The sequence below is a fragment of the Apteryx mantelli genome, chromosome 22 (genome assembly GCF_036417845.1).
Source record: "Apteryx mantelli isolate bAptMan1 chromosome 22, bAptMan1.hap1, whole genome shotgun sequence".
NCBI lineage: Eukaryota > Metazoa > Chordata > Aves > Apterygiformes > Apterygidae > Apteryx > Apteryx mantelli.
Window position 1 is genome coordinate 13,288,836 of NC_089999.1, and position 25,893 is coordinate 13,314,728.

General features: G+C 64.9%; 1 protein-coding gene across 2 annotated transcripts; it reads right to left on the reverse strand.

Annotated features, from left to right (window-relative positions):
* Nucleotides 1–395: 395 nt before the first annotated feature.
* Nucleotides 396–25,893, reverse strand: HNF1B (HNF1 homeobox B). 2 transcript variants are annotated; one of them, XM_067309614.1, is made up of 9 exons: nucleotides 25,469–25,893; nucleotides 19,514–19,713; nucleotides 17,842–18,028; nucleotides 17,281–17,522; nucleotides 10,193–10,356; nucleotides 6,050–6,182; nucleotides 5,080–5,271; nucleotides 4,664–4,782; nucleotides 396–2,234 (listed from the first exon to the last, which is right to left on the reverse strand). In XM_067309614.1, exons 1-9 carry the CDS (start codon nucleotides 25,810–25,812, stop codon nucleotides 2,214–2,216), a joined length of 1,602 nt encoding a protein of 533 aa, XP_067165715.1. In that variant the 5' UTR covers nucleotides 25,813–25,893; the 3' UTR covers nucleotides 396–2,213. The 2 variants fall into 2 exon arrangements, with proteins under 2 accessions (XP_067165715.1, XP_067165714.1); XM_067309613.1 differs by having other exon boundaries at nucleotides 17,842–18,106.

Sequence of the window (25,893 nt, forward strand, 5' to 3'; positions counted from 1 at the left end):
AGCAAACTAAAACGCTGGTCCGGGAGCCCATTGCTATTTCTGGCGGATATGGGGGTCTTCTCATGAACTACTTGACTAACCACGTTCGGGCATGTAGAAACCTGGATCAATAGCGCAGGGGAGAGCAAGAGAAATGAATCACTGCTCCTTCAAGGGAAAACTCCGTCTGCTTCCGTGTCTCACGCTGCCTGCTGAACTGACACCTGCCAAACAGCAGATGATGATGATGATGATGATTGTGGAATTTCCAGGGCCTTTTACCCAAATATATGGTACTGATACTCTAAAATGTCTTGCTAAGCATTTCAGCTCCTCTTATTGGTGATGACGCTGGTGCAATATAATCTTTACCCTGGGTGCATAACTCGAGCAGATGATCACACAGAAACAACGAACCAGAAGAAATGGTATTTAATTATGGTATACATTAAATTAAAAGTCATTCTGCATATTGGTCTCCAATTCGTGATGACTTATTTACCTTAGGGCAACTCCTATTAGTCCCAGCAAGGATTAGGGTCCCGCTGTGCTAGACATTGTACAAATACAGAGCAAAAGAGCCTTCCTTGCCTCAAAAAAAAGCCTCCAGTGGTTTTCTTTTTAGCATTGGTCATCTGTCCACAGCTACCTCCGCTGGTCGTCACCTCTCTAATCACTCGCAGCGCCTGGCACACGCTGCAAAGCTTCAGAAAAAAACTACACAACATGGGAGCCTTGCATCAGTTTCCGAAGGGCTGCCGGCACGGAGGAGCTTGCGTCCCACGGGAGGTGAGACGACGCCTCTTGCAACTTTTGGAAGTCAGACTTGGGCACCTAAATTGCTTTGGCCTGGAGCCCTGTGTCCTTAGCGGGTGCCGATCCGGACGCGGCACTGACCGCAGACCTGCGCCGATTCGCAGCCTGCAGATCTCGCCTCGAAGCCTCTCCGAGCGCAGGCCAGGCGGGGAAGAGGCAGCGCTCCGACCCACGCTCTGAACTTGCCGGCGGGCCAAAGGAGACCTCCCTCGCCCTCCGGCCTGGAGCGAGAGAGGAGGCCTGCTGCAGCCTGGTGTTTGCATCCCTCCGCCTGCCGCCGAAGGACGAGCCGGTCTGTTCCCGGAGGTTCGTCGGCAGCGGCTCGTCGCCAGCCTACTCGCAGGGCAAAATAAACCGCCCGTACCGGCCGTGCGCTGGGCAGGAGACGAGGCGGCCACGGGGCTCCCAGTCCCTTCTTCCCAAGGGATTGCCGCTGCAAAACTGCAGAGGACAAAAGCTTTCCGCCGCCCTCTTCCCACCCCGCGGCAGCGCCTCGCCGAATCCGGCCGCGGGGCCGTGGCTCCGCTCGCCGGCCGCCCCTTCCCGCGGGCTCCGCGCGTGGCGCCGCGGAGGCGTTCGTGCCCGGCCTCGCGCGGAGCGCTGCCGTCCCGCCGGCATCCTTGCACGGGGCCGGGTCTTCCCTCCTGAGCTAATTCACTTACAGAAAGAGGAGATATACAAAACCAAAACTATGCTCAGCTCTGACCTTTACCAAAAAAAAAAAAAAAAAAAAAAAAAGAGAGAGAGAGAAGAGGTTTGGGAATAATATACACGGGCGGGGGAATTGCACTTAATTACAGTAGTTTACATCCATTGGACAAAATTCACCTCTTTCATATAAATCTCTATGTATAGGAGACGGGGAAGGGTCAGGGTGGAGCAGACCGTCCCTATATTTACAGTTTAATTGGCTCAGTTCGACAGCACAAGCGATTCCTCCTTCCGCACGCCAGGTAACAGCTCCAAGTCCCTCTCAGTCCTTTGGGTGACGGAGTATAACTTAAATAGCATTGATCTTCCCCTGCTGCCGGTTCGCAGCACAGTTTGTTCCTATTTCCGCAGGGGAGCCGGCGGCCTCTCCGAAGGCAAATACTTAAGAGCAAATCCTCAAGACGCGTCTCGGAAATACTGCGTGGAGGGGCGGAGGAGCGCGGTCCGCGCGGGGGCCGGCTCCTCGCGAGGCCGGCTGGTCCCCGGCGCGGCACGGCACGGCACGGCACGGCACGGGAAGGCGACGGCTCGCCCGCGCTCCCCGGCTTGGATTCGGATTAACGGGCTCCTCGCGCCGGTGCTAGACGAGCTGGCCGAGCTTCGCCGGGGCAGCTCCCCCCCCCCCGCCCCGGCTCGCGGGGCGCCCGCGGGATGTGGTGGAAAATCCGGTCCGGTTGCTAGGTGCAAAGCAAGTGAAGTGTGGAGCATCACCAGGCTTGCAGGGGACACTAGGAGAGAGGCAGGAGAGGCAGGTGACTGGCAGGGCCGGCGGGAGCCGCCGCCGCCGGCCGCCCCGCTGCAAACCCCGCAGCGCCGCCGGTCCCAGGGGGCTGCCGGGGCTCGTGCACCCCCCCCCCCCGGGGCTCACGCCGCGGGAAAACCGCTTCCCAAGCCAGATATTGCCCCAAAACAACAAAAAAAAGGGGCCTGTTTGTGCCCAGCCTCCTGGAGAAATTGTTCCGCGGCAGCTCGCTCACCTCAGTAGTGCTGCCAAGAGCAGCCAAGCGCGAGGCGCTCTGCTGAATAAATGAGGTCACGCTCGCGGTGGGAGCGGGGCCCGTCACGCGCCGGCGCTCGCCGCCGGCCCCCGGCGCTGCCCCGACCTCCGGGGAACGAGCCGAGCCGAGCCGAGCCGTGCCCGGCGCCCACGTCCTTCCCACCGGCCGGCGCGGCCGAGGGTCTTGCGCATCCGCCGCCGCCTTCCTTCGGCAGCGCTGGCACGTCCGCGGGAACCGCCGCAGCGCCGGGACCCTCGGTGCGAAACACCCCTCGGATTTGCCCCTCTGCTCTGCCCATCGCTCCGGGTGTCTGGGCGCCCTCCCGGCTTGCAGCACCGCGGCTGCAGAAGGCGGGGAGCACCAAACCGCCTACGCCAAAAAAACCACTCAAAACGGCCAAACCGGCCCGGAGCTTTTTGGCAAGGCTGCTCCGCGATTCCCCGCATCCCGCTCCTTCTCAGGACGGAGACGGGGCTGCGGCCACGGCAAACACGGCAGCGCGGAGATAAGGAGACGCCAGGAGCCCTCCGCGGCATGGTGTCAGGGCCGGGCCGCGCGGCGAGCGGGTGTTTGCGCTCGTAATAAAAATGGTGGCTCGGCCTTAAGTGCTGTCGGAGGAGCTGTTTGCCCCTTCCAAGTCTAAACAACAACATCTGATAAGAAATCAGCAGCATCGGGCTCCCTCCGGCGGGAGGGTCCGCGGGGACGGCCTGGCCTGCGCGGTGCAAAGAGCCGCCCGGGGCACGGCGTTTTAAGGTTTGCGCAAAATCCCTAGGAGCAAACGCAGCAAAAAGATCAAAACCAGCCTGGGAACTCATGGCCGCGCGGGGCCAGCGAGCGCCTCTCCCTTCCCCGCGCTCCGTCGCGTCGAGGGGGCCGTGCCCGATCAGGCGTCCCTGTTCGCGGCAGCTCCGGCCTCGCGGCCGAGCCGGCGCTCCGAGCCGCGGGAAGGCTCCCGGCGCTGTCAGCCGGATCCAGGAGCCCCAGGCCCCGGAGGCGTTTAGGCATTTGAGCCATCTGGGGATGCAGCAGCGTCTGCTGCACCCCCGCTCCCTTCCTGTGGCATTGAATTCTCACCTCTTGCTAACGAAACAGCTTAAAAAACAGATTTCCAGAGATGCTGCATAGGAGAAAAAGGGTTTCCAGCTCCGGCTTGATGCCAAGTGGTGCCTCCCGACCAGGAGGAAGAGAGGCCGGGGGTCCGCGCGCCGTGCTCGGACCAGTTCCCGCGCCCCGGCCGACGCCGCGCTGCCTTATTGCGTCCGCTTTTAATTACCACCTTCCCTGCTCTAACGAAAGCGGGGGGAAAAAAAGCGCGCGGGAGGGAGGACAAGGCGCGCGGGGCGACTTCCTCGGGCAGCCCTGCTTCACGGTGGGCGACGACCGCCCGGCCGGGGCAGCGGCTCGCGCTCGGCTCGGTGACCGGCCTCGCGGGTATCATCACGCGCCCTTTCCATTAGAGGAGCATTTCCTGTGCTCGGAGGGCTTGTTTCGACAAGCGAGCATCAAAGCCAGCCAGCGGCGGGGCGGCATAATTAATCAGGGGAGCAGTTCGGGCTGAACGCACACCAGATGGATTGATAAAGCCTCGCAAAGGAAATGGTCTTCCCGAGGCGCGCGGCCGTGCCTGGCTGCCTCGGCGGCGGAGCCGGCCGGGCGAAGGGCTCCGTGCTCCGTGCTCCGTGCTCTGCGCTCCGCGCGCGGCCGCCAGCCCGGGGATGCTCCCGCGCCGCCCGGCCCCCCACCGCGCTCCTTTCCAGCCTGGCCCCTTCCTTCACCCCCGGGCGTCCGTGGAAGCGACGTCCCGCCGTAATTCCCCGCCGTGTTTACTCTGCGGTCATCGCCAGCATTTTTCCCTTTCCCCCGTCAAACTCGGCAAGGAAGTTTATCTGGACGCAAGTTCAAGGCTCCTCTCTTATTTATCTAGCGATCAATAAGGGCCACATATTTCCCACAGCCCCCGGGGCTGGCTGCTCAAAGAGGAGCATTGTGTGCCGAGGGTCTCGCGCGCCTCCCGCGAGCCAGGATCCGGCGCGCCGAGGGGCCGATAAGGGTTTACGGGCGGGAGGGGAGCAGGGGGGCGACCCCGGAGCGCCGCTCCCGCCGGCCGGCTCGCGCCCGCCCTCGCGCTCCAGCCCGCCCGCCCGCGCCGGCCGTACCTGCTTACTGGAAGACATATTGGTTAAAGTACTGATGCTGCTGGTGTCGGTCACCACCATCGCCGACGGGAAGCGGGAGGTGTGGGAATACTGGGGGGGCTCCTGCTTGTGCGCGTACACTGCGGGAAGGGAGGAGAGGAGCTGCCGTCAGGCGAAAGCCACCCGGAGCCGTCGCGCGCGCCGGCTCGCGGCCCCGTTGCGTAGGCATCACGCGGAAATTAATGCCGTGGGGACACGTAGGAGATAAGACGAGCCGTGGGAACGAGCCCCCGCGTGCCGGGAAGGCAGGAGGCCCCCGGCCGCCGCTGGCGAGCCACGCGCGCCTCCGGGCCGGAGGACACGGCACGCATCCGGGGCGGCGCGGCACATCCCGCTCTGCCCCGGGGGTTATTCTGACCGCGCGTCTAACCCCTTACTGTGCGAGTTCTGCAGCTGCGTCACGGTGGCCATGAAGGGCTGCTGCGCCATGTGGCTGGGCGACTGCTGCATGAGCGGCTGCTGGTGCGGGCTGTGCAGCTGCTGGGAGAACTGCACGGGCTGCAGCGCTGCCAGGCTCCCGGCGACGCTGTTGATAACGGGCACGCTCTGCGCCTGCGAAGTGTTCAGGCCTGCGCGGCGGGAGAGAGCACAACGAGCACCGAGATGTCAGCGCCGGTGCAGGTGCGGCAGGCTCCCGGCACCCCCGGGACGGGGCTCCCCGCGGCCGCTCCCCGCCGTGCACGGTCCAGGAGAAGCAAACCCATAACCCCAGCGCTGGTGCGGTGACACCAGACCTCCACCGACCTCCTCCCTTACGCACAGAGCTGTGGCAGGGCCCGGGGCCAAATATGACAGAGTCAATGGCAAAAGTTCCCTGCTGCTCCCAGGAGAAGGAGCCTCCCGGGGCGAGCACCGAGCACCCGTTGCATCCCCTGCGGCATGGAGTGCAAGGGGCAGGGCTTCACTGGGCGAAGCATGCGAGCACCCGTTGCATCCCTTGTGGCACAGGGTGCAAATGGGACAGTTTCCCCAGGTGAAGCACATGAGCACCCGTTGCATCCCGGGGTGCAAACAGGAGGGTTTCCCTGGGCGAAGCACGTGAGCACCCGTTGCATCCCCTGCGGCACGGGGTGCAAATGGGAGGTTTTCCCTGGGTGAAGCACGTGAGCACCCGTTGCATCCCTTGCAGCACAGGGTGCAAAGGGGAGGGTTTCCCTGGGCGAAGCACATGAGCACCCATTGCATCCCCTGTGGCATGGGGTGCAAACAGGAGGGTTTCCCTGGGCGAAGCACGTGAGCACCCGTTGCATCCCCTGTGGCACGGGGTGCAAACGGGAGGTTTTCCCTGGGCGAAGCGTGCAGCAGCAGGAGGACCCCCACGCAGGCGCGGGACGGCGGAGCACTTACTCTGCGCGATGGCCATGACGCCGGAGAGCGGGGTCATGATGAGGTTCTGGGACTGCTGCGGGTTGTGGTGGGACAAGCTGTGGATGTTGGTCAGGGTGCTCACCGGGGGCAGCCCGCCCCCCGAGACGGAGATCTGCCGGGGAACAAAGCGGGGCAGCGGGCGTCAGCGGCGCGGTGGACAGCAGGGGCAACCCGCGGGGGGCCCGGCAGACCAGCGGCCGCTCGGGCGGCACACGCGCTCCAGACCCTGCCTGTGACTCCTGAACGCCGCGTTAATAAATAGCAAAGGCGTAGCGAGAGCAGCAGTGGCGAGAGGCTTTCCTGGAAGAGCTTCCCGAGATCCGGCTGAGCACGGTGCTGGGGACGTGACGCAGCCCCAGCGTTGGCCGTCCGGTTGCCCGAGTCCAAGCTCCTGCAGGCAGGGGGCAGCTGAGGACTCGCAACACTCATTAACTAACCATCACCCTTGCAGAGGAAAGGTGGGAAATATAAACTCTGGAAGTTAAAAAAACCAGAAGGCAAATAAACAAAGACCTCACAGTGATTTTCTAAGCCATCGCTTCCAAGGAGAAGCTCTGCGCTTGTCGGCCTGTGCACAGCAGCGGTGGCTGCGCCGGGCACGGACACGGCGCTCAACCAGGCTCGCTGGCCAAGGCGAGGTCCCTGGCTTTCAAGTCAGTGTTTAAAGGTCAGACACAGGGCAAAGTCACTCGGAGCACGCAGAAGCTGCTGAAACTGGTTCCCAGCGTAAACGGGGGCTGCGAGAGCACCTGAGTGTTTGGATTGCTGCACGCGCTCCCACCGCGCCGACCTGCGTCGGGAGGAAAGGGGCGAGTTCACCAAGCCTCCTGCCCCGAGCAGCCTCGGTCCGGACCTCGGAGGCATCGCCGAGGCCGCGTGTGACACTTCCGGACGCTGGTCCGAGCACCTTGTTTGTTTTGCATGTGCGGTTCGAGATTGTCCCATCGCGATTGAAACAAATGAATCAATAAATTCCAAAGCAGGGGAATGACTCATATTTCCTTATCCAGTATTTTCCCCTTTCAGGGTTTCTTCAAGGCCAGGTTACAGCACGCTCCGGTGCACCGCTCCTGCAGCCTGTGGCTAACGCGTGTTGCTCGCTTGCAGCCGGGCTCCGCTCAAGGGGAGATTAGACCAAAAACCCTTCACCCCGAAGAAACGAGCTGGGGATTGCACGACTGGGGAAAACTCTCCGAACACGGATCCCCCGGGAGAGGCTCTCCGGAGCTACCGTGGCCACAGGCAGCCCGGGAGCATGAAGAGGGAAACCCGGGGCAGCTGCAGGCTCGGCCTCAGAAAAGATTGCCCTGAGATGCGGCAATTTCCTTGGCTGCTCTTGGTTTCGTGTGGGATATTAAAGGCGCGTGTTTACTTACTAGAAACCGCAGCCTACAGCATACTTTTATGAAATAACTTGCAAGCACTAGCTAGCCTTGCTTAAAGATCAGAGATAAGCGGGCAGGCTGCGCGCTGCCGGAGGACCGGCACAGGCGCGGGGCGCTGCTCAACGCCCGCGCGGCTGCGGTGGCAATGCCGGCGCTGCCACATGTGTCTTCCTCCCGCCGCTTAACGCTGCATTTCCAAACAGCTTTCGCCCATGCTGCCCTTCCCACTTTGGGGGAGCTTTTGCTGCGCTTTCCCGAAGGAAATGCAACAAAACCTGCCCCTCCAAAGGGACCCTGCAAAACCTGCCCTCCAAAGGGACCCTGCAAAACCTGCCCTTCAAAGGGACCCTGCAAAACCTGCCCCCCAAAGGGACCCTGCAAAACCTGCCCTCCAAAGGGACCCTGCAAAACCTGCCCCCCCAAAGGGACCCTGCAAAACCTGCCCCCCAAAGGGACCCCGCAAAACCTGCCCTCCAAAGGGACCCTGCAAAACCTGCCCTCCAAAGGGACCCCGCAAAACCTGCCCTCCAAAGGGACCCTGCAAAACCTGCCCTCCAAAGGGACCCCACAAAACCTGCCCTCCAAAGGGACCCTGCAAAACCTGCCCCCTCCAAAGGGACCCTGCAAAACCTGCCCTCCAAAGGGACCCCGCAAAACCTGCCCCCCAAAGGGACCCCGCAGAACCTGCCCTCCAAAGGGACCCTGCAAAACCTGCCCTCCAAAGGGACCCCGCAAAACCTGCCCCCCAAAGGGACCCCGCAAAACCTGCCCTCCAAAGGGACCCTGCAAAACCTGCCCTCCAAAGGGACCCCACAAAACCTGCCCTCCAAAGGGACCCTGCAAAACCTGCCCCCTCCAAAGGGACCCTGCAAAACCTGCCCTCCAAAGGGACCCTGCAAAACCTACCCCCCAAAGGGACCCCGCAAAACCTGCCCTCCAAAGGGACCCCGCAAAACCTGCCCTCCAAAGGGACCCTGCAAAACCTGCCCTCCAAAGGGACCCCGCAAAACCTGCCCCCCAAAGGGACCCCACAAAACCTGCCCTCCAAAGGGACCCCGCAAAACCTGCCCTCCAAAGGGACCCCGCAAAACCTGCCCTCCAAAGGGACCCCACAAAACCTGCCCCCCAAAGGGACCCCGCAAAACCTGCCCTCCAAAGGGACCCCACAAAACCTGCCCTCCAAAGGGACCCTGCAAAACCTGCCCCCAAAGGGACCCCGACAGCAAGAGCTGCCCGGCGGTGGGCAGACAGCTCTGCCATGGCGCTGCCCGCTCGACTCCCCACGCGCGCAGGCGGTCCGCGCTGCCATCTGTTTGCAACTCATTTGACGGCTTTCAGCTCAGCTCAGCCGTGCCGCGCAGCGAGACGGGCGCGAGGCGGGCAGCGGGAGCGCGCCGGGAGCCTGGGGACGTCGCCCGGCCAGGCTGCACGCGGCCGAGGGCCGCTCGGCTTCGGCAGCGTCCGAGCCCCGGCGGCTGCAAGGGGACCCTGGCAGCAAAGAGCCAGGCAGCTGGCAGAGGAAAGGCAAAATGGAGAAGAAAAGGGGAAAACGGCGTTTAGGCGCCCCGGGGGAGCGAAGCGCGCCTCGGCACAGCATGCCAGGCTCGCAAGCGGCCCGACGCGACCACCCAAGGGGGCCAAGCCTGCGGAAGTGGAAGCGAAAACCGCCGAAGGAGCCGGCTCGGAGGTCTCCACTCAGGCGGCCAAGTGCCATGTTTGACTTTCACTTTCAGCAGGAAAACCGCCTCCCCGGAAGAGGAGGCACGGCCTGGCCGGGCCGGCATGGCACACCGCTCCCGGGCTCCTCGGGGGACCAGCCGCCGCTTCGGCACGGTGCCCGCTCCGCTCCGCGCCGCACTGGTCCGCGCGCTCCTCCGAGCCGTTTCGAACTCGTGCGACGGGCACAGAAACGAGCCCAGGGCACCTCGGCCTCGCCCAGCCCCGGGCAACTTTTGCAATGGGGGAAAAAAAAAAAAGGGCGTTTTTCTTGCAATGGCCCAAATGCAAGGTGCAGGGAGGCGCTAGGAACCCAGCGGGAGGCCCCGGTGCCCCTCGTCCTGCCGTTTCCCACGGCCCCTACGTCCCTGCTGGTTAGAAAACCCCGGCAGCGACTCCTCGCGCGCATCGCAGGCGGGTTTGTACCCTCCACACGCGCGCGCGGAAGGGGAGAGCGGGACCCACCACCGGCTCAACGCCGCTCGCCGCAGCCCAGGACAGGACGGGACGGGACGGGACGGGATGGGATGGGATGGGATGGGGGCGAGCTTGGCCCCCTGTGCATGCTCCGGCCGCGGGAGGAGGAGGAGGAGGAGGAGAGCCCCGCTTGAAAGGAAACCGCTTCCCAGCGAAACTCCCGACCGGGGAGGGCTTAAGGAGAAACAACGAACGAGCATTTTATCAGCGCCCGTGTCATCGGCGGGAGAAAACAAACAGCGATCCACCCAGCGCGCATGCAATCCCCCAGGCATGCGATCGATAAAAGCCGAGCGGGGGCTCCGCCGGCTTTATGGGCCGCGTTGGGAAAAACCACGCCGTCGCCGGCGGGGCCGCGCGGGGCCGAGCGCCGCCTTTGAGGCGGGCGGCGGGGCCGGCCGTGCCCCCGCGCCGCCGCGGCCCCACAATGCGCCATTGTTCGGCGCGGGCCGCGTGTGAAACCCGCCGGCGGCGTGTTTGCTTTGCCCGCCGGGCCCTCTTATCTTATCAGCGCCGCGGCCACAATAGGGCCAGGTGTACTCACCATTTTGCCGTCGGGCGAGAGCAAACCGTGGCCCGGGTCCAAGGCGGCCGGGGAGACCTGCTGCAGCACCGCCTGGCTGCTGGTCACCATGGCACCGTTGCCGTGGTGGCTGATGGCCCCGGAGGATGCCGCCTCGCCGCTCGCCGCCTGGCTGTACCGCACTCCTGCAAAACACCACGCCGGCGTGTTGCTCCGTGGCCTGGGGTGCCCCGCCGGTGCTGGCCGCCGGGGAGGCTTCCCGTGGGGCTCCCCCCACCAAACACGCCATGCAAAGGGGGAACCCCCCCAGGGCTCCCTCGGCACCGTGCCGGCGCCGCACCGGGGTGCAACAGGCTTTGCAACGGGCAACAGGCTTTGCAATGGGCATTGGGCTTTGCAATGGGCTACGGGCCTTGCAACGGGCATCGGGCTTTGCAATGGGCATTGCAATGGGCAACGGGCTTCACAAATGGGCAATGGGCTTTGCAGTGGGCTTGGGGTTTGCAAATGGGCAACGGGCTTCGGCAGCAAGTGGGTGCTGGACCCTGGTGCAGACCTTTTCCGCAGCCGTACATTCTCCACAGTGCCTTTGCCACCCACCCGCTCTCCAGAACAGCAGAGCTAAAAGTCCCGGGCTTTAAATTTAACTTCACACTTGAGCAATAAGCTGGGAGGGCAGCACAGGATGACCCCCCCCCCCTTGCTCCACTGCTTTTAAAACTGCAGTGACAAAACTACAGTGGGAGAAGCCAAACGTGCCTTTTGCAGAGCACCCGGGCCGCCCCGCGGCAGCAGCCCCCGCAGCGTCCATCTGCATCGCTCCTGCTGCAACTTGCACCATTTTCACCCTTTGTGCAAATTCCGGCACGTGCCCGCAGTGCCCAGGCCCCGGCCTGGGTGGCCCCAAGCTGCTGGGGAGCTCCTGGCCATCCCACGGCCTTTTCCCCTGATGGCCCGGCTCTGCTCCGCAGAGCTCCCAGCCACCACAGACCCTTCCAACACCGAGTGACGGCTCTTGCTCCTTCCTCGGGCCCTTCCGAATCCCATTTCCCTCTGGACAAGTGTATGATTAACAGATTCCCGCAGGAAGAGGGAAGAGTGCCCAACAGAAATGTCCCACCAGATCACAGCTGGCCACCACCGAGGAGCGGAATCTGGCTTGAGCACCGGTCTTCAACATAAATATATTGAATTTGGCCAAAAAGCCTTGCACTGATAACCATATGATGAGCCGTGTGTCATGCAAAGGCATCCAGAGATCACAAATAATTAACCGAGGAAAACCCGCTGGAAACAAAAGCGGCTTTTACAGGGCTCCCTGGCGACTGCGGCTGCAAAGCCATCGATTACGGGGAGCCGAGCGCCGCGCTCGCCACGGGGTCACCGAGCTTCCCGGGAGCGGGACGCGCCCGGCCGCGGGACCCCGAACCGCCCCGAGGGCTGCTCCCAAGCCCCTCCAGCGAGGGCGCCGGAGAGGGGAAGGAACGCTCATGCGGGAGGCTCCCGAAAGCATGGATGCCGCCCGCTCCCCTCCGGCGCCGTCTCCGAAGTTTCGGGGTCTTCCCGGCCGGTCCCCTGCAGAACGAGCACCTGTAACGCCTGCGAGCGATACTGCAAACGCGTAAAGTAGGGATGCTAATGGCTGCTAAGTGCCAGGACACTTTTCAGTCTCTTTTGGACTCACTGAAGCTTTCAGTAAGGAAAACCCCGAATCCCCTTACGTCCACGTCAGGATGCTCGTGACTCACGAGCCAAGACTCCTGCGGGAACGAAGCTGTCTTTAAAAACGCTGGGATTTTAAAAGCCGATTTTCAACCTTTCCCCTGCAGTCCCAGGGACAGGATATTTCTCGCCTAAGAAAGATCTGCTTCAGATTTCCTGGTGACCTGGGGACTGGGATTTGGGGTCTCTGGACCCCAATGCAAGAAATACCGCGACCTCTTGACGAAGGCTCGATCCTCCCTGCGGGAAGGCGTCAGTGGCCCACGGGGGGCTGCGGGGCGCCGGGGAGCAGGGCGGCCTGCGGACGGAGGCAGGTGCTGGCCAGCCGCTCCGGCCGCTCCGGCCTCTCCGGCAGCACCATGCCCTCGGCCCACGCTGCAGCCGGCTTGGGGGCGGCCAGCCCCGATGAGCCAGTGCCGAGACCTCTAGGAAACCACCAACCATCCCGACTTGCTCTCTGCCATTCCCAGAATGGGACGGCTATATTGCTGTTATCTATATGCCCTGGGAATTGGGTTGGATTTTGGCTCGCTGGATAATTAACTTTGGGAAAACAGTACCAGATATTATTACTGTAACCAACGGAGCTGTGCAGCCACGGAAGCTACCTCCGCGCCAGCTCCCCGGTCCCCGATCACGCCGGGCTCCTCCAAGGCGAGCTGACGATGCCCCCAAGGAGACAGCCATCTCCATGCTTTTCCCAGGCTCCTCCAAGCACAAAACACCCTCCCTGGGACAACTCACCAGTTTTCCCGGTTTTGGAAAACTTCTTCTAAAGCATCAGACACCCCTGAGCCGCAGGGTCCCACCAAGCAGGGCGTTATCCTGCTGCGGGAGCGAGGAGGGAAGGGACTCGGCGCTCAATCCTCCCCGGCCGTGGGATTCCCAGCAAATCCGGCCCAAACCTTTCTAATGGGTAACTAATACTCGGCCTGGCTCCACGGGCTCTTATTTTCGGGGGAGCCCTCAAAGGTCCCCTTGGGAGGCGCCGGGAACGGAGGCGATTTCCACCCCTTGCCAGACCTGCCGGGGTCTCCGGGCACCGCGGGATGGTTTCTACTTCCCGCACCATGGCGTAAAGGTTTCCCCCTGGGATGAGCCGCCGGAGAGCTTTACGATCGGGCCCGAGTTCACGGTTTATGGAGCGGCCGGGGCAGACGCTATTGAGGGCCCGACGCAATTGTCCCTCGCCGCGTCCTTGTGCTGCCGCAGCGGGACGCGGCTCCGGGCATGGAGCCTCGTCCGCCGCCGCCTCGCCACCGGCCCGGGCAGCAGCCTGCGCGCGAACCGCCCCGCCGGCCCCGCTGCAGAGCCCCCGCTCCTCCAGGCTTTTTTCCTTTCACTGGAGCTACAGCCGCAACATAAAAGCCCGTTTATTGGAGCTGGCTATTGCTGGGCCCCCCGAGTCGTTTACTGCCCTCCCGCGTTTCCACACCGGGATGCCCAGCCAGGCCGGGGCCGCGGCTCCCGGAGCCGTATCCCTGCCGGAAAGGGACCGGTTTCGGCAAGGGCTGCGCCACGGCGCTCCCGGGATGGGGAGGCGGGAGAGGCCCCAACGCCCATGTGAGCTGTGCCAGCCTGCTGGGGCCTCGCAGCATCCCCCGGGAAGCATTTCCCCCTGGGAAGTGTTTCCCCCTGGGAAGCCCCAGGCACTGGGGAAGAGCCCGGGATGCACCAGGGTGGTGATTGGCAGCCTCCCGCTTCCCGCACGCCTTGCCGACTGCCCGTGCCCTTTCCTATGCGCGCTGCGGCGTGCCGGGAGAGAAAGCACGGAAAAGAGGCCAGAAAAATGCCACGCTTCTGCTTTCCTCCTTGAAACCCCTCGATTTTAGTCCCGTTTCCTTGGCAGGCAAAGCGGGGGAGCAGCTTGGACCTCCTCTGGTTTAAATCTCGTGCAGCCGAAGGGTTGCAAACTTGGTGTTTTTTAACGTATTTCCGGTGCAGCGGATCCACCGTTGACCCTACTCCATGAGCGGGAGCATCCCAGGGAGCCACGCGCAGCCCTGGGCACCGGCGGCTCAGCATGTCGGAGCGGCTCACGGCAAAGGGCCGGGGCTGCATTTCGGGGCTCGTCCAGCTCGGGGGGGAGGGGGGACAGGCCCCTCTGACCCTTCAAAAACTCAGGGCCAAGATTTGATTTCTGGGCTGCCACTCAAGCTGCCTCTAAAGTGTTAATCTTGCTAAGTTACGGAGGGGCGCAGTTTATATCCATTATAAACCTGTTTATTGGGACTGGAGCCTCCCATTCTGCTGCTGCCATAAAGCCCTAATTACCCTCCATAAAAGCGGCAAAAGCCTCTCGGGGCGCCCTGCGCGGCCGCCGCGGCACAACGGGCGCAACAGGAAAACCCGGCAGCTGCTGGCTGGGCACCGGCGGCCGCGGCGGGGCCGCGCGGCGCCCACGGAGCAGCTCGCGAGGTCCGGATGCAAACCCAGGCACCGCTGCACTGACGCTTCATTGACAGGCCTTGGGGGAAAAAAAAAAAAAAAGGAAAAAAAAGAAAAAGGTCCGAACTGCCTTTTCTGTTTCGGAGCGTTCCAGGGATGCACCCGAATTATTTCCATAGATATGCCTGCACCTGTGGCTATACCTAAAAGCGTACAAATAGTCTGCATCCATATATATACACACACCTGGATGAGCATCCCTAAAGGGAGGTGATGGGGCTTGGGGCGCGAGCGCCGGCGCCGCGCGGAGTGGAGCGGAGCGGGGCCCCCCGGCGCCTTTGTATGCAGCGGCGGCGGCTATCGCGGGCGGCCCGGCGCCCCTAATCCCATCACCGCGCCGATTGTCCGCGGGCTCTTGGAGATAACGCAGGACCGAGCCCGGGCCCGCGGCGTGGCACCGAGCGAGCGAGATAAAGCGCGGCCTGACCTTCAAACCAAACAGGGAGCCGAGATCGCTGATAATAGCCGGTAGGAAGGGAAAAGTCCAGGGGCTGAGGGAAGCCTCTGAAACAGGCTCCGGGTATTCACCTCCAAAGAGTTAAAGGAGATAAAACCCGCAGTTTGAGGTCTGGCAGAGGGATCCCCGAGGCGAGGTGGCGCGGATGCTCGGTTTGGTTTTTACAGCTATTAATTACCCACACTCCCGGCGTTCATTCCCTCCTTCGCAAGACGCCATTCCCTCCTTCGAGGACCGAAGCCGCTCTGCTTCCCGCCCGCCCGCACGTGCGCGATTTCCGCGCGTCCGGACCCCGTCGCTTCCGGCCACGGACGTCACGGGGCCGGCCCGGGGGCCCTGGCGAGCGCCGTCATTAAGCCGTTAAGGCATTTAGTGCTCCGGACAGCGCCGCGCGCGGCGCAAGGGCAGTTCAAATCCCAGCACGGAGACTCGCGGAGAGGGTCGGCGAGCCGGCAGAGCCGTGCCGCCTTCCCCGCGGCGGCGGCGGCGGCGAGCGCGCCAGGCAGCGCGTGGGAAAGATGCATCCGCCTGCCCGGACTGCCCCGCGCGGGGCAAGGACGGTGCCCTCGAGGCTCCTCGCCCCCCCAAACCGACCCCTCCGGGGGAGAAATAATCCCTCCTATGGCCCAATGCCATCTACGCCCCTCGCCGCAGCTTCCCGGCGCCCCACGACGCCCCATTCCTGCGGTCCCAGCGCGGGAACCTGCCGGCGGCGCGGGAAGCTGCCGGCGGCGCGGGCACCTGAGCCCACTCCGCACCCTCTCCGTGCCCGTTTCCACCTCCTCTTCCTCTTCCTCGAGGCCCGGGTTCGGGCCCCGGGCTCCAAGCAGACGGCGCGGGCCCCGCGCCGAGCCCTCCTGACCCCGCGGAGGGGCCCGCGGCCGCCACCACCGCCGCCGCCGCGGCCATCATTCCCGGCCCGCTCAAAAGGCCCCCGGCGAGGCTGTCAGCGGCCCTATAGCCGCGGCTGGCTCCTGCCGGCGGGGGCTCGGCAGCGGGGAATAAAGGCCCGGCCGTAAGGGCCCTCCGGCCGCAGGATAAATGGAGGCGGCGACAGGAATTGCGGTGCCCCGAGAGGGGGGAACAAAGGCGCTCGCGGGGCGCCTGAATGCGCGCTGCGAGGGTGCGAGCACTTCAAAGGCGACGAGGCCCGCCCCAAGCCCCCGCTTAATTGCCAATTAAGCATGCATGGGGGGGGCGACGCCATGACAACGCGGGGCCGCGCGCTGGTGCGGCATTGTGGAGCCCCGCGGCCGACACCGAAAACAGCTGATTTTGCTGACAATGTGCTGGTAGGGCACCTTGTAAGCAATCAGCCGGGGACGGGAGGGCGAGCGGCCGGCCCGGCCCCGCGCTGCGCTGCGCGGGGCATTCCCGGGGCAGGGTCACGTCGTGGTCACCGCGGGCCGGCCGGCGGCCCGCTCGGCCCCACCGCGTTCGGCGGACAGTGGCGGTGCAGGGACGGAGCCCCGCAGGGAGCTCCGGGGCCGGGTGGGATTCCGGCGGCGGCAAAACCTGCCGCACGCACGCACGAGACGGCCGGGGGGGGGGGGGGTTTCCTCCGTGCGTCGCGGCAGTGATGCTCGCCGCGGAGGTGCCCCGAGGAGCGGGTCCACGGGGCATTTAAGTGAGGGGCTCGACTAGGGGCGGCGAGAAACTCGGTCTCAGCCTCTGCCGGGTGCCGAGGCAGACGGCATCCCTGCCTATCTCCAAGCCCATCCCCGCTGCGTCCCCCCGGCACAGCCCCTGCTCCAGGCCAGGGCGCAGGAAGGCGACGAGAGCCGGCCGCCCCGGCGCGGATGCTCCGAGCTGGTACCCGGGGGCCGGGGCTGCAGCATCCGGGATTTACTCCACCACCGAGGCCAAAAGGCGCCGGATGCTGTGGGCACAACCCGGCCGCTGGCCCGTGCCGCCCCACTTGCCCCTGGCCTCCTCCCCAGCTCCCCCTGGCAGCATTATCTCCTCCTCAGATCCGCTGGGAATTTTCTGCGGATTCCCTCTCCGCGGCTCCAGCCCGGCCGAGGTGTTTCCCTACGGGGCATGCGGCACGGGGCTGCATCCCGCTGCATGGCATGGGCGCCGGGGGCTGCGTCCCGCCAGCTCCCGCGGGAGCAGCCGGGTTCCCGCAGCCGGGTTCCCGCGGTCTGCAGCGAACGTGCCCAGCCCGGGATGTTTCGGTTCGTCCTCAGCAGGGCGGACGCCAGTTGGCGCATCCGGCGGCACCACTACACTTGCTCCTTTTCGCACTGCCCGCGGGACTCCAGCGGCCCCGGGGACCTCGTCGCCCCGAGCCCCGTCCCCTCTCTGCAGGGACACGACGTCCCGCCGGGGAGCAGCGGGTTCTGGCTCCGGCTTGCTTTGCCCAAGCCGGTGCGGGAACCGCAGCAGGAGCAGGAGTGGAGCGCGGCCACCATCCGCCGGAGCTGCTCGACGTCCTCGTCCCGCCGGCCGCGTGTGCGCGTGCGTGCGCTCGCTCACCCACCTGGCATCTTCCCGGGAGGCGAGGCGCTGGGCTGGTTGTGGTGGGGGGAGCCGTGGGAGAGCAGCAGGTTCATGCTGTGCGGCGGCTGCCCGGAGCTGTAGGCGTCCATGGCCAGCTTCTGGCGGAAAGCCTCCTCCTTCCGCCGGTTGGCGAACCAGTTGTAGACGCGCACCTCCGTCACCAGGTTGGAGCCCAGCCCGTGCGCCTTGGAGGGAGACACCCCTCGCTGCAGACACTCGGCCCTGCGCGGGGCAAGGGGACAGGTTGGGACAAGCGTGCCGCGGGGGCGAGGGGCCGCGAGCGACGCCGGGACGGGCACGCCGGGGTGGGGGGGCGCCTCGGAGCCCTGCCCGAATCCGCTCCGCTCCTTCCGACTCCGCAAGCGTCGCGAGAGCCACCCTGCTCCCTCCGGCCGCGCCGCAATGCCGTGCATCCCCGCGCTTTGCCCCGGCGGCGCCGGCACGCGGCCGAGCCTCCGGGGAGCCCGGCGCCGCGGGCGGCTTGGGGACCGCGAGCTCCGGGGCCGGTCGGGCGAGCGGGGAGGCGGTGCGGAGCCGCTACCTGTTGCACTCCTCCACCAGGGCCTCGCGCTCCTCCTTGCTGGGGTTCTTCTGCCGGTCGTAGGCTTGGTACAAGATTTGCTGGGACGCCGGCCCCCACTTGAAGCGGTTGCGGCGCATCTTCTTGCTGGGGGTTTCGGCGCAGGCGTCCTCGAGCTGCCCGGCGCCCTGGTTCTGCTGATTGAACTCTGGAAAGAGAAACAGCAGCTGATCCTGACTGCTTTTGTCTGTCCTACTTCCACCACCCTGGACTGTCTGGTTGAACTCTGAAAGAGAAAGGAGCAGATTTGATGGGGCCTGTAGCCGCCGCCACTCTGAGTCAGCCCCGTGCCGCACCGCGCCGCGCCGCGCTGCCCTCCCCGGAAAGCCCCCCGCCGCCGGCGCCAAGCCTGCCCCTCGCTCCAGCCCCGCTCATCCCGGATCCCAGGGCAGGCGGCGGCTGCAAACGCCGTGGGGGCCAGGATGCTCGGACACGCGGGGCGAAGCGACGGCGGAGCCGCCCGAGCCGGGCATTGAACGGGGAGGCACGTGCCGGGCGCGGATAGCCCCGGCCTGGGTCCCTGCCTGCGCGCGCTTGCTCGGGGAGGAGCTCCGCGCTCGGAGCGCTGCGGCGGGGGCCGGGCAGGGCGGCTGCGGAGATCCCCCGTCCTGCCTCTCTCGGATCCCCCTTGCCGTCCCCAAGCACCGGGAAAGGAGCTCAGTCCCGCGGGGATACCGGGGCTGGCACCAGGATACCGAGGCTCCTTCCGAGCCCGGCGCCCTGCGGTGCACGCGAGGGGCACTAACGGGAGACGGACGGGAGGTTTTTATTATTCTCAGTTTTGCAGGGGAATTCTCCCTCTTTTCCTAACAGCTTCTCCCCATGCGACAGCAGGGGAAAGCGCAGGGCAAGGCTGCAGTGGAGTCTGCTTGCTTTCACCTCTCAAGGTGTGTTTTCCAAGCAATGGCACTTGGTGCTAAATCCTTCCCCGCACTTCCCATCCGCTGGATGTTTCACCGGCGGGAGGAGGAAGGCAGCGCCGTGCCGTGCCGCGCGGCCCCCCGCATCGCTCCCCGCCGAGGCTGCGCCGAACTACGGCCGCCAAAGCCCTAGCACCTGCTCTGCGTCCTCAGTCACGTGCATTAGAAATGGCACGGCTGCTCCAGGCCGTGCTACGGATGCGTATGATTCGCAGGAGGCTTCTTCCTCTCTCCCTTTGCTTTTTTGCAAGCAGTTGCAAAAAAATGGAGTGGGGGGGGGCCGGGGGGGAGGCGGGAAACCTGTCTAATTGCGTGTAATTACGAATTGCTCTGCCAGCGCCAAGGGAACGCAAACGGGCAGAAGCTCGGCTGTTTGATGGGCTTGGGGCAACCTGCACGCTATCACGCAGGGATGGAGAGAGGCTCCTGCCCGCTTTTCCTGGGGCTTTAAATACATTTCAGCTGCAGGAATACCTGGGGGGAGGTGGCACGCCACCTGCCCGCAGCGAAAACACGGGGTTCCTCCCTGCGCGACCGCGCGGCCCAGGCAAAGGGAGACCCAAGCGGTGGCTTAAAGCCGAGGAGCGGGGAGGCCCCCGCGGCGCAGCGGGGATCCGTCCCGTCCCGCCTCGCGCGGCCGCGCAACGGGAGCCGGGAGCCGGGAGCGCGCGGGCGGGCGCAGGCGCGTGCACGCGAGCGAGCCGGGTACTTACGGCGGAGGATCTCCCGCTGCTTGCGGACGTACCACGTGTAGAGCGCGGCCCGCTTCTGCGTCTTCATGGGGGTGCCCTTGTTGAGGTGCTGCGAGAGGTGCGACTGGTTGAGGCCGGTGACGTCCACCACCTCCCGCTGCGGGATGTTGTGCTGCTGCATGTAGCCCTTGATCATCTTCGCCGCCCGCCACGGGTCCTCGCTGGAGGGAAAGCGAGCGTCAGCGCCGCGCCGCAAAGGTGCTCGGCGGCCGCGTCCCCCGGCCACGGGCACCGGGAATTCCCTGCTCGCGGGCTGCCTCCCGCCCTCCGAGCCCCCCCCCCGGCTGGTTTCGGGCAGGCGCAAAACCCCACCACCGTGTTTTCCCGCAACGCCACGCGCGTCCTTCGCCCGCCTACGGAGCAGAGCCCGGAAAAACAGCTCCCTCCCAGGGCCAGGGAGCAGGATGCCGGCTCCACGGGTGGCCGCAGGGCTCCGTGCGCCCGGTCGGGCACCCCGAGGGGAAGGAAAGAGGCCCCAGCACCCTGATGGGGTGCCGAGGTCGAGCGAACGCTTGCAAAGCGCTTCCGGATCCCTGGGGGGCGGAAACGCAATGGATTCGGTAGCTGCTGCCATTGCCGCTATTACATTAATGGCAATTTCCCCCTTCGAAGGTATGCACGTGTGACTGCCATATATACACGCACACATATATATATATTTTTATATATACATATGGCGGTGGCTCCTCGCGGCCCCGTGCTCTGCTGAGCTCGCCCCAAGCTGGGCGCTTTATCCCCAAAACGCCGCGGGAGCGAGTGCAGGGCTGCCCGGGCTCGGCCCCCGCCGCAGCCCGCCGCCCCCCCGGCGCCCTCCTTCCCCCGCGCTCGGCAAAGGGACGGGACGCGGCGGCAACAGGCCGGGCAGGTTCATAAATCTCAGCCCTGGCAACGCAGCGGAGCTGGCGACAGCTCTCTGGGGAGGAACAGCCACCGGCCCAAAAAGTCCCGGCCCGCCGCGAGCGCCCTTTCCTGGGCTCTCCGGTCCGCCCGCCTCGGCTGCTTTACTCCCTCCCTCCCCTTCCCAGCGCCCGCGGGAACAACTATTCGAGATCTCCGTGCGCATTTCCCGGTGGGAGACCCTCTCCCGCCGCCTCACGAGCGCAGGCGGCAGGGAGAAGCCTCGGATGCAGCAGGTCAAGGCGAGGGAGCAAACCCGGGCGACGCTCCCCGAGCGCCGAAGCAAACCGCTCTGCCGCCGGCACCGAGCGAGGCCCCAAAGCTTCCAAGCGCTTGCAGTTGGCGACGCGGCTCCCGCAGGACCGGGGTGCAAAACGACTCTCCCCAAACCCGCACGAGCCCCGTGTCCTTGCACTAGCGCACACCAACTTAGGGAACAAAAATACACCAGAAATAAAAATGTCGTAGGTGCGCTTTTAGATCTACCGAACACCAAATCCGGATGAACAGGCCAATACGCGTCGGCATTATTTGGGATCACCGGATTTATTCTTTAATAGATGCAGATGCCGGACTAAAAGGAAGTGCTTTAGCACTGAAAAAATCAGTGTGGAACCTGAACCTGGTCACAGTTATGCACTCAAATAATGAGATATTCTAATGCTTTACTTGGAATAACCGTCTAACTGCTTTTCCAATTCATTAGTTATTCTGGATCCTTCAACTTGTCAAGGGGAAAAGCCCAACAGGTAGATTTCTTACTTTTTGTCCTGAACGCAGCGCGAAAACAAAGCTGTTGGGAAGCGAAGCAAAAGTAAGCAGCTATAAACAGCCCTTTCGATACAGGAGGGCGCTTTACCGGATCCCCCGTCCCCGGGAAAGAGGGCCCGGATCACATGCAAAGCTGCTGTTCCCGCGCCTGGCGCTGCATCCCCCGGGCAGGGGATCCGGCCACGGGGAGCGGGAACGTCCTGCCCCAGGCCGCGGCCCCTGCTGCCGCGAGCGGTCGGACGCCGGCGGCTTTTCCGACACGAGCGGTTTAGGGATCTTTTCCTTCCTGTGCATTGTGCCCTTTACGCGGCCGCAGTCACATGGCGCTGCAAATCCGCAGATACCTACGTCTGCGCGCGCACACGCACGTATAAACATTGGCCCGAGCTTGCCCGAGCGGCCCGACGCCGGCTCCGGCTCAAGTGCTATCCCGACGGGAAACCCCACTTCCCGTCCCCAAAACTCCCGGCGCCGCCGTGCCGGCCGCGTGCGTGGGCACCGCTGGGGAGCAGCTTTCCCGCGGCGGATGCCGGGGGCTGCTGCTGGCGCCGTCGAAGGAAAGGTGACGGGGTCTGAGATACCCGGATCCGAGCCGGAGCAGCCCCGGGATTTTGCCCTGTGGGGAAAGCCCCGGCAACACCACCATGAGATTTCGGAGCCTCCGTCTGCCCGCCGCCGCGCGAGGCGACGAGGAGGCAGGAGCCAACAGCAGGAGCATCAAGAAAATATCTTCTCGCCCAAGTCGCCATATGCTCGTTCCCGGTTTCCGGACAGGGAACCGGCGCAGGCAAAACGCGCTGGGAGCGGTGCCGAAGGCGGCTCTCGCCGTCCCCGCGCCGAGGGTCCACGCGCAGGCCGGTGTCACGGGTGCTTTGTGCCACCCAACCGATTTTACCAATTACCGATTAATCGTAACTCAATAAAACAGAGCGCCTTGAAACCGCTAAAGGCGGCTCGGCTCACAGCTAGCCCAAGGGCATCGTCGTGCGGCGCTGAGCCTTCAGCCGCCGCGGCAGAGCGCCTCCGATCTAGAAACGCGAAACGAGTCACCTGGGGGCTACTTGGGGGCTTTCTGAATGAAATAAAATTGAAATAAAAACTCTGAATGAAATAAAATTGAAATAAAAATTCTGAATTGCAATAAAATTGAAATAAAAATTCTGAATTGAAATAAAATTGGCAATGTTTTGGCCAAAAAAAAAGGGAGGATTAGGAAAAAAAATCCCTGAGTTTCACTTCATTTTATCATTTTAAGAAAGGCTTCAGTTTGATATTTCCAGCCCATTTCAGACTTACGCTTTCAAAACATTTATTCAGCTTTTCATTTCTGAGCAATGTTTCTCTTTAGGAATCAACTTGACCGTATTTAAAAGGGTTAAACAACCTGAAACCAAACCCAAACATTTTGTTTCATGTTAAACAAAATGTTTGGACTTGACCCAGAATGAAAGGTTTGAGTGTTTGTTTGGTTTCTTTTTTGTTTTGTTTTGTTTTGTTAACCTAAAAACCGGAGAGGAAAAGCTTTCGGTTCAACAAAGCCTATTTTTTGGTTCTGTCACCGAAATGAAAAATCCATTAATTGTCTAACCGCCGTCGGGCGGGGGGAAGGTATGCAAAAAAACCCCGAAGCACTTTGCAGTATCAGAAAAGCAGTTTACGGACCTCAGGCCGCGGTCCTTCTCCACCCAGCGCTTTTACGGAAACCAATGAAAGGTTGTTTTTTCCTGCACAACAGCGGCCGCAAACAACCACAGCTGTGATCGCGGAGCGAGGAGCGGGCATTTTGCACGGCGGGCTCCGCGCGGAGGTCGGGAGCGCGCGCGCGGGCTTCCCGCCCCGCGGCGCCCCAGGATTCCCGCGCCCGCTCGCCCCCTTTGTCAGCCTTGAAAACAGGTAAATACACTCCACATCCTCGGAGAAATATGCCAAGAATTTATACACACGGATTATAAAACAGGCTCTCTACATAAATGATCTATCTAATCTGCATCTCTCTGTACACACAGGAGGGATTAGGGCCCGTAGGTGTGCTGTGCTCAGCGTGCCGCGCTCCGCGCTCGCCCCTTACCCTTCGCCGCAGCCCGCTCCGAGGGGCGAGCGGCAGCGGCGGCAGCCCGGCGATGCCCCACGCCTGCCCGGGGACCGGCGCCCGGCTGCTGTGCCGCTGCCTCGGGCCCGGGCGTTCGGCACCGCAGCTCTCCGCGGGCCCCGTGGTGGGTCCGGGAGGGCTGCGCCAAGCTGGGATCCCAGCCCGCGGACGGGGCCAGACCTGCACCCAGAGCGGGTGCCGGCGAAACCCACCTGGGCCACGTGAAGGGGCCCGAGCAGAAGCTCCCGAGGGAAAGGGCCGGCTTGCCGGGGGCCGCGGGGCCAGGACCACCCTACGCACGTTAAAAGCGGGCACGGGGCTGAGCACCCCGGGGGGATGGGAACAGCCCCGAGCCGGCCCGGCCCTGGGGTCAGGCCGCCGGAGTCGGCGGGAGGCGAAGCAGGTGGGTTCGGCCCCATGTGCGGCCGGAATAAATGGTTGCCGACTGCTCTGCGCCGGCTCCCTCTCCGAGTACAAAGGCCTCCCAGAGCAAACAGCGGCTCTGCGGAAGGCTCCTCGGGGACATGCACCCGCTCTTGTTTGCACCCAAGGCAAACTTTGCACAGGAACACCTGGGGAGAGCGGCGCTCCTCGGGGCAGCACCCGCTCCGCGCCTCCGCCAGTGCCGCGGCGGGCAGCACCGCGCACCCCCGGGCAGGATGCGGCCAGCGAGCAGGGTGGGAGACCAGGGGCAGGGCGGGAATTAGGCGCAGGGCGGGAGACAGCAAGCAAAGGTGCGGGGCGCAACGCGACACAAGCGGCGGGGAGCCCGGCTGCAAGGGCCTGGAGCAGCTTCTGCCCCCGACAGAGCCTCCTGAGCGCTCAGCAGCCCCCCGGCAAGCCCAGCCTGGTCCCTGTGCACCCGGCCGCCACAGGGGCAGGTCCCCAAGCACCGCACACACGCCACACGGAGCACAACGGGCCCCCGATGCCCTCCCGGGCCCTGGCACGCCGCCGCGGAGGAACCGCCGGCAGCACCGGGGCTGCTCAGGGCCGGGAGCTGGGGCTCCGCGGGCTGGCGGGGGGCTGAGCCCCGGCGAGCAGGATCGGTGCGGTCCTGGGGGCCCCATCCCGGCTCCGGGCGCCGGGACGGATAGGAAAAGGGGGCGCAGGGAGGAGGCGCACAGAGGTGCCCGCACCCACGCACACGTTAGCGAGCCCCCGGCGCCCAGACCTCGGGGAGCCGGGACCGCCCCGGCACCAGCCGGCAGAGGCGGGGGGACAAGGCGCCTGCGGCCCCCGCCCCGCTCCCTGCGGAGCTGCGGGGGGAGCGGTCCCGCCGCGCCGCGCCGCGCCGGGCTCGGGGCAGGGGGTGCCCGCCGGGCTGGGGGCTGCTCCGCCGCGCCCCGACGGCGGCACCGCTCCGAGCGGCTCGGCTCGGCACCGACCGACGCGGCACCGACCGACGCGGCTCGGACCGACACAGCTCGGCTCGGACCGACACGGACCGACGCGGCTCGGCTCGAACCGACACGGACCGACGCGGCTCGGCACCAACCGACGCGGCTCGGCTCGGACGGACGCGGCGCGGCGCGGTCCAGCCCGGCCCCACGCGGCTCGGTTCGGCTCGGCTCGGCGCTGCCGGGGCAGCGAGCGGGGACCCGACGAGCCCCGGCGCCGTGCGGGGCCGGGTGGCCGCGTCCCCCCGGCACGGAGAAGAAACGAGCCGCCGCGTTTGGGGGTTTCCTCCTTCCCCCCTCCCCGCCTGGTTTACAACTTCGGCAATGAATAACCCGCCTCTCTGTGCGCCCTAATCGCGGCCCTTTGTGTATCTTTCTGTTGATGATTTATAGAAATAAATTAATAACACCCCGGGCTCCACGTGCTGCAGTTTATGTTTTATCTCCCGGCAAGGAGGGAGGACAGAGCCGGCGGCGGGTCCCGGCCTCCCCGCGCCGCAGCCCGAGCCTCCCCCGGGCGCCCCGCGACCCGCCGTTAACGGAGCGCCGGCAGCACCCGACGGGACGGGACGGGACGGGACGGGACGTGGGGCGGGAGAGAGCCGCCCCGGGGCAGCGGGCTCCCGGCCCGCCCGGCTCCCCCCGCGTGTGCGGCGGGGCCCGAGCCCCCGGCGGCGCTGCCCGGCCCGGCCCGACCCCCCCCCCCCCGCCCCGAGGGGCGCAGCGGGCGGCCCCGGCGCCGCCGTGCCCCGCCGGTACCTGATCATCCTGTCCACCTCGGCCCGCTGCTCCACGGCCTCCTCGGTGTTGAGCGCCTGCAGCTCGCGGAGGATCTGCGGCGTGTCGAAGTCGTCGCCGTCCTCGGAGCCCTCGTCGCCGGAGAGCTTGCCCTTGCCGTGCCCGTTGGCGAGCGGGTGGAAGACGGGCTTGGCGTCGGGCGGCGCGCCGCCGCCGGGGGACAGCGGCAGGCTCTCGAGCTTCACGCCGAAGCTGGTGGTGGGCACCATGTCGTCCAGGGCGCGGATGAGCCCCTCCTTGGTGGCCCCCGAGCTGAGCAGGGCGCCCAGGAGCTCCTGCTGCAGGGCGCTCAGCTGGGACACCATGGTCCCGGGGCGCACGGCGGATCCCCGCCGGGGCCCTCTGCTCCGCCGCCCCGGGCCGGCGCGGCGCGGCGCGGCCCCGGC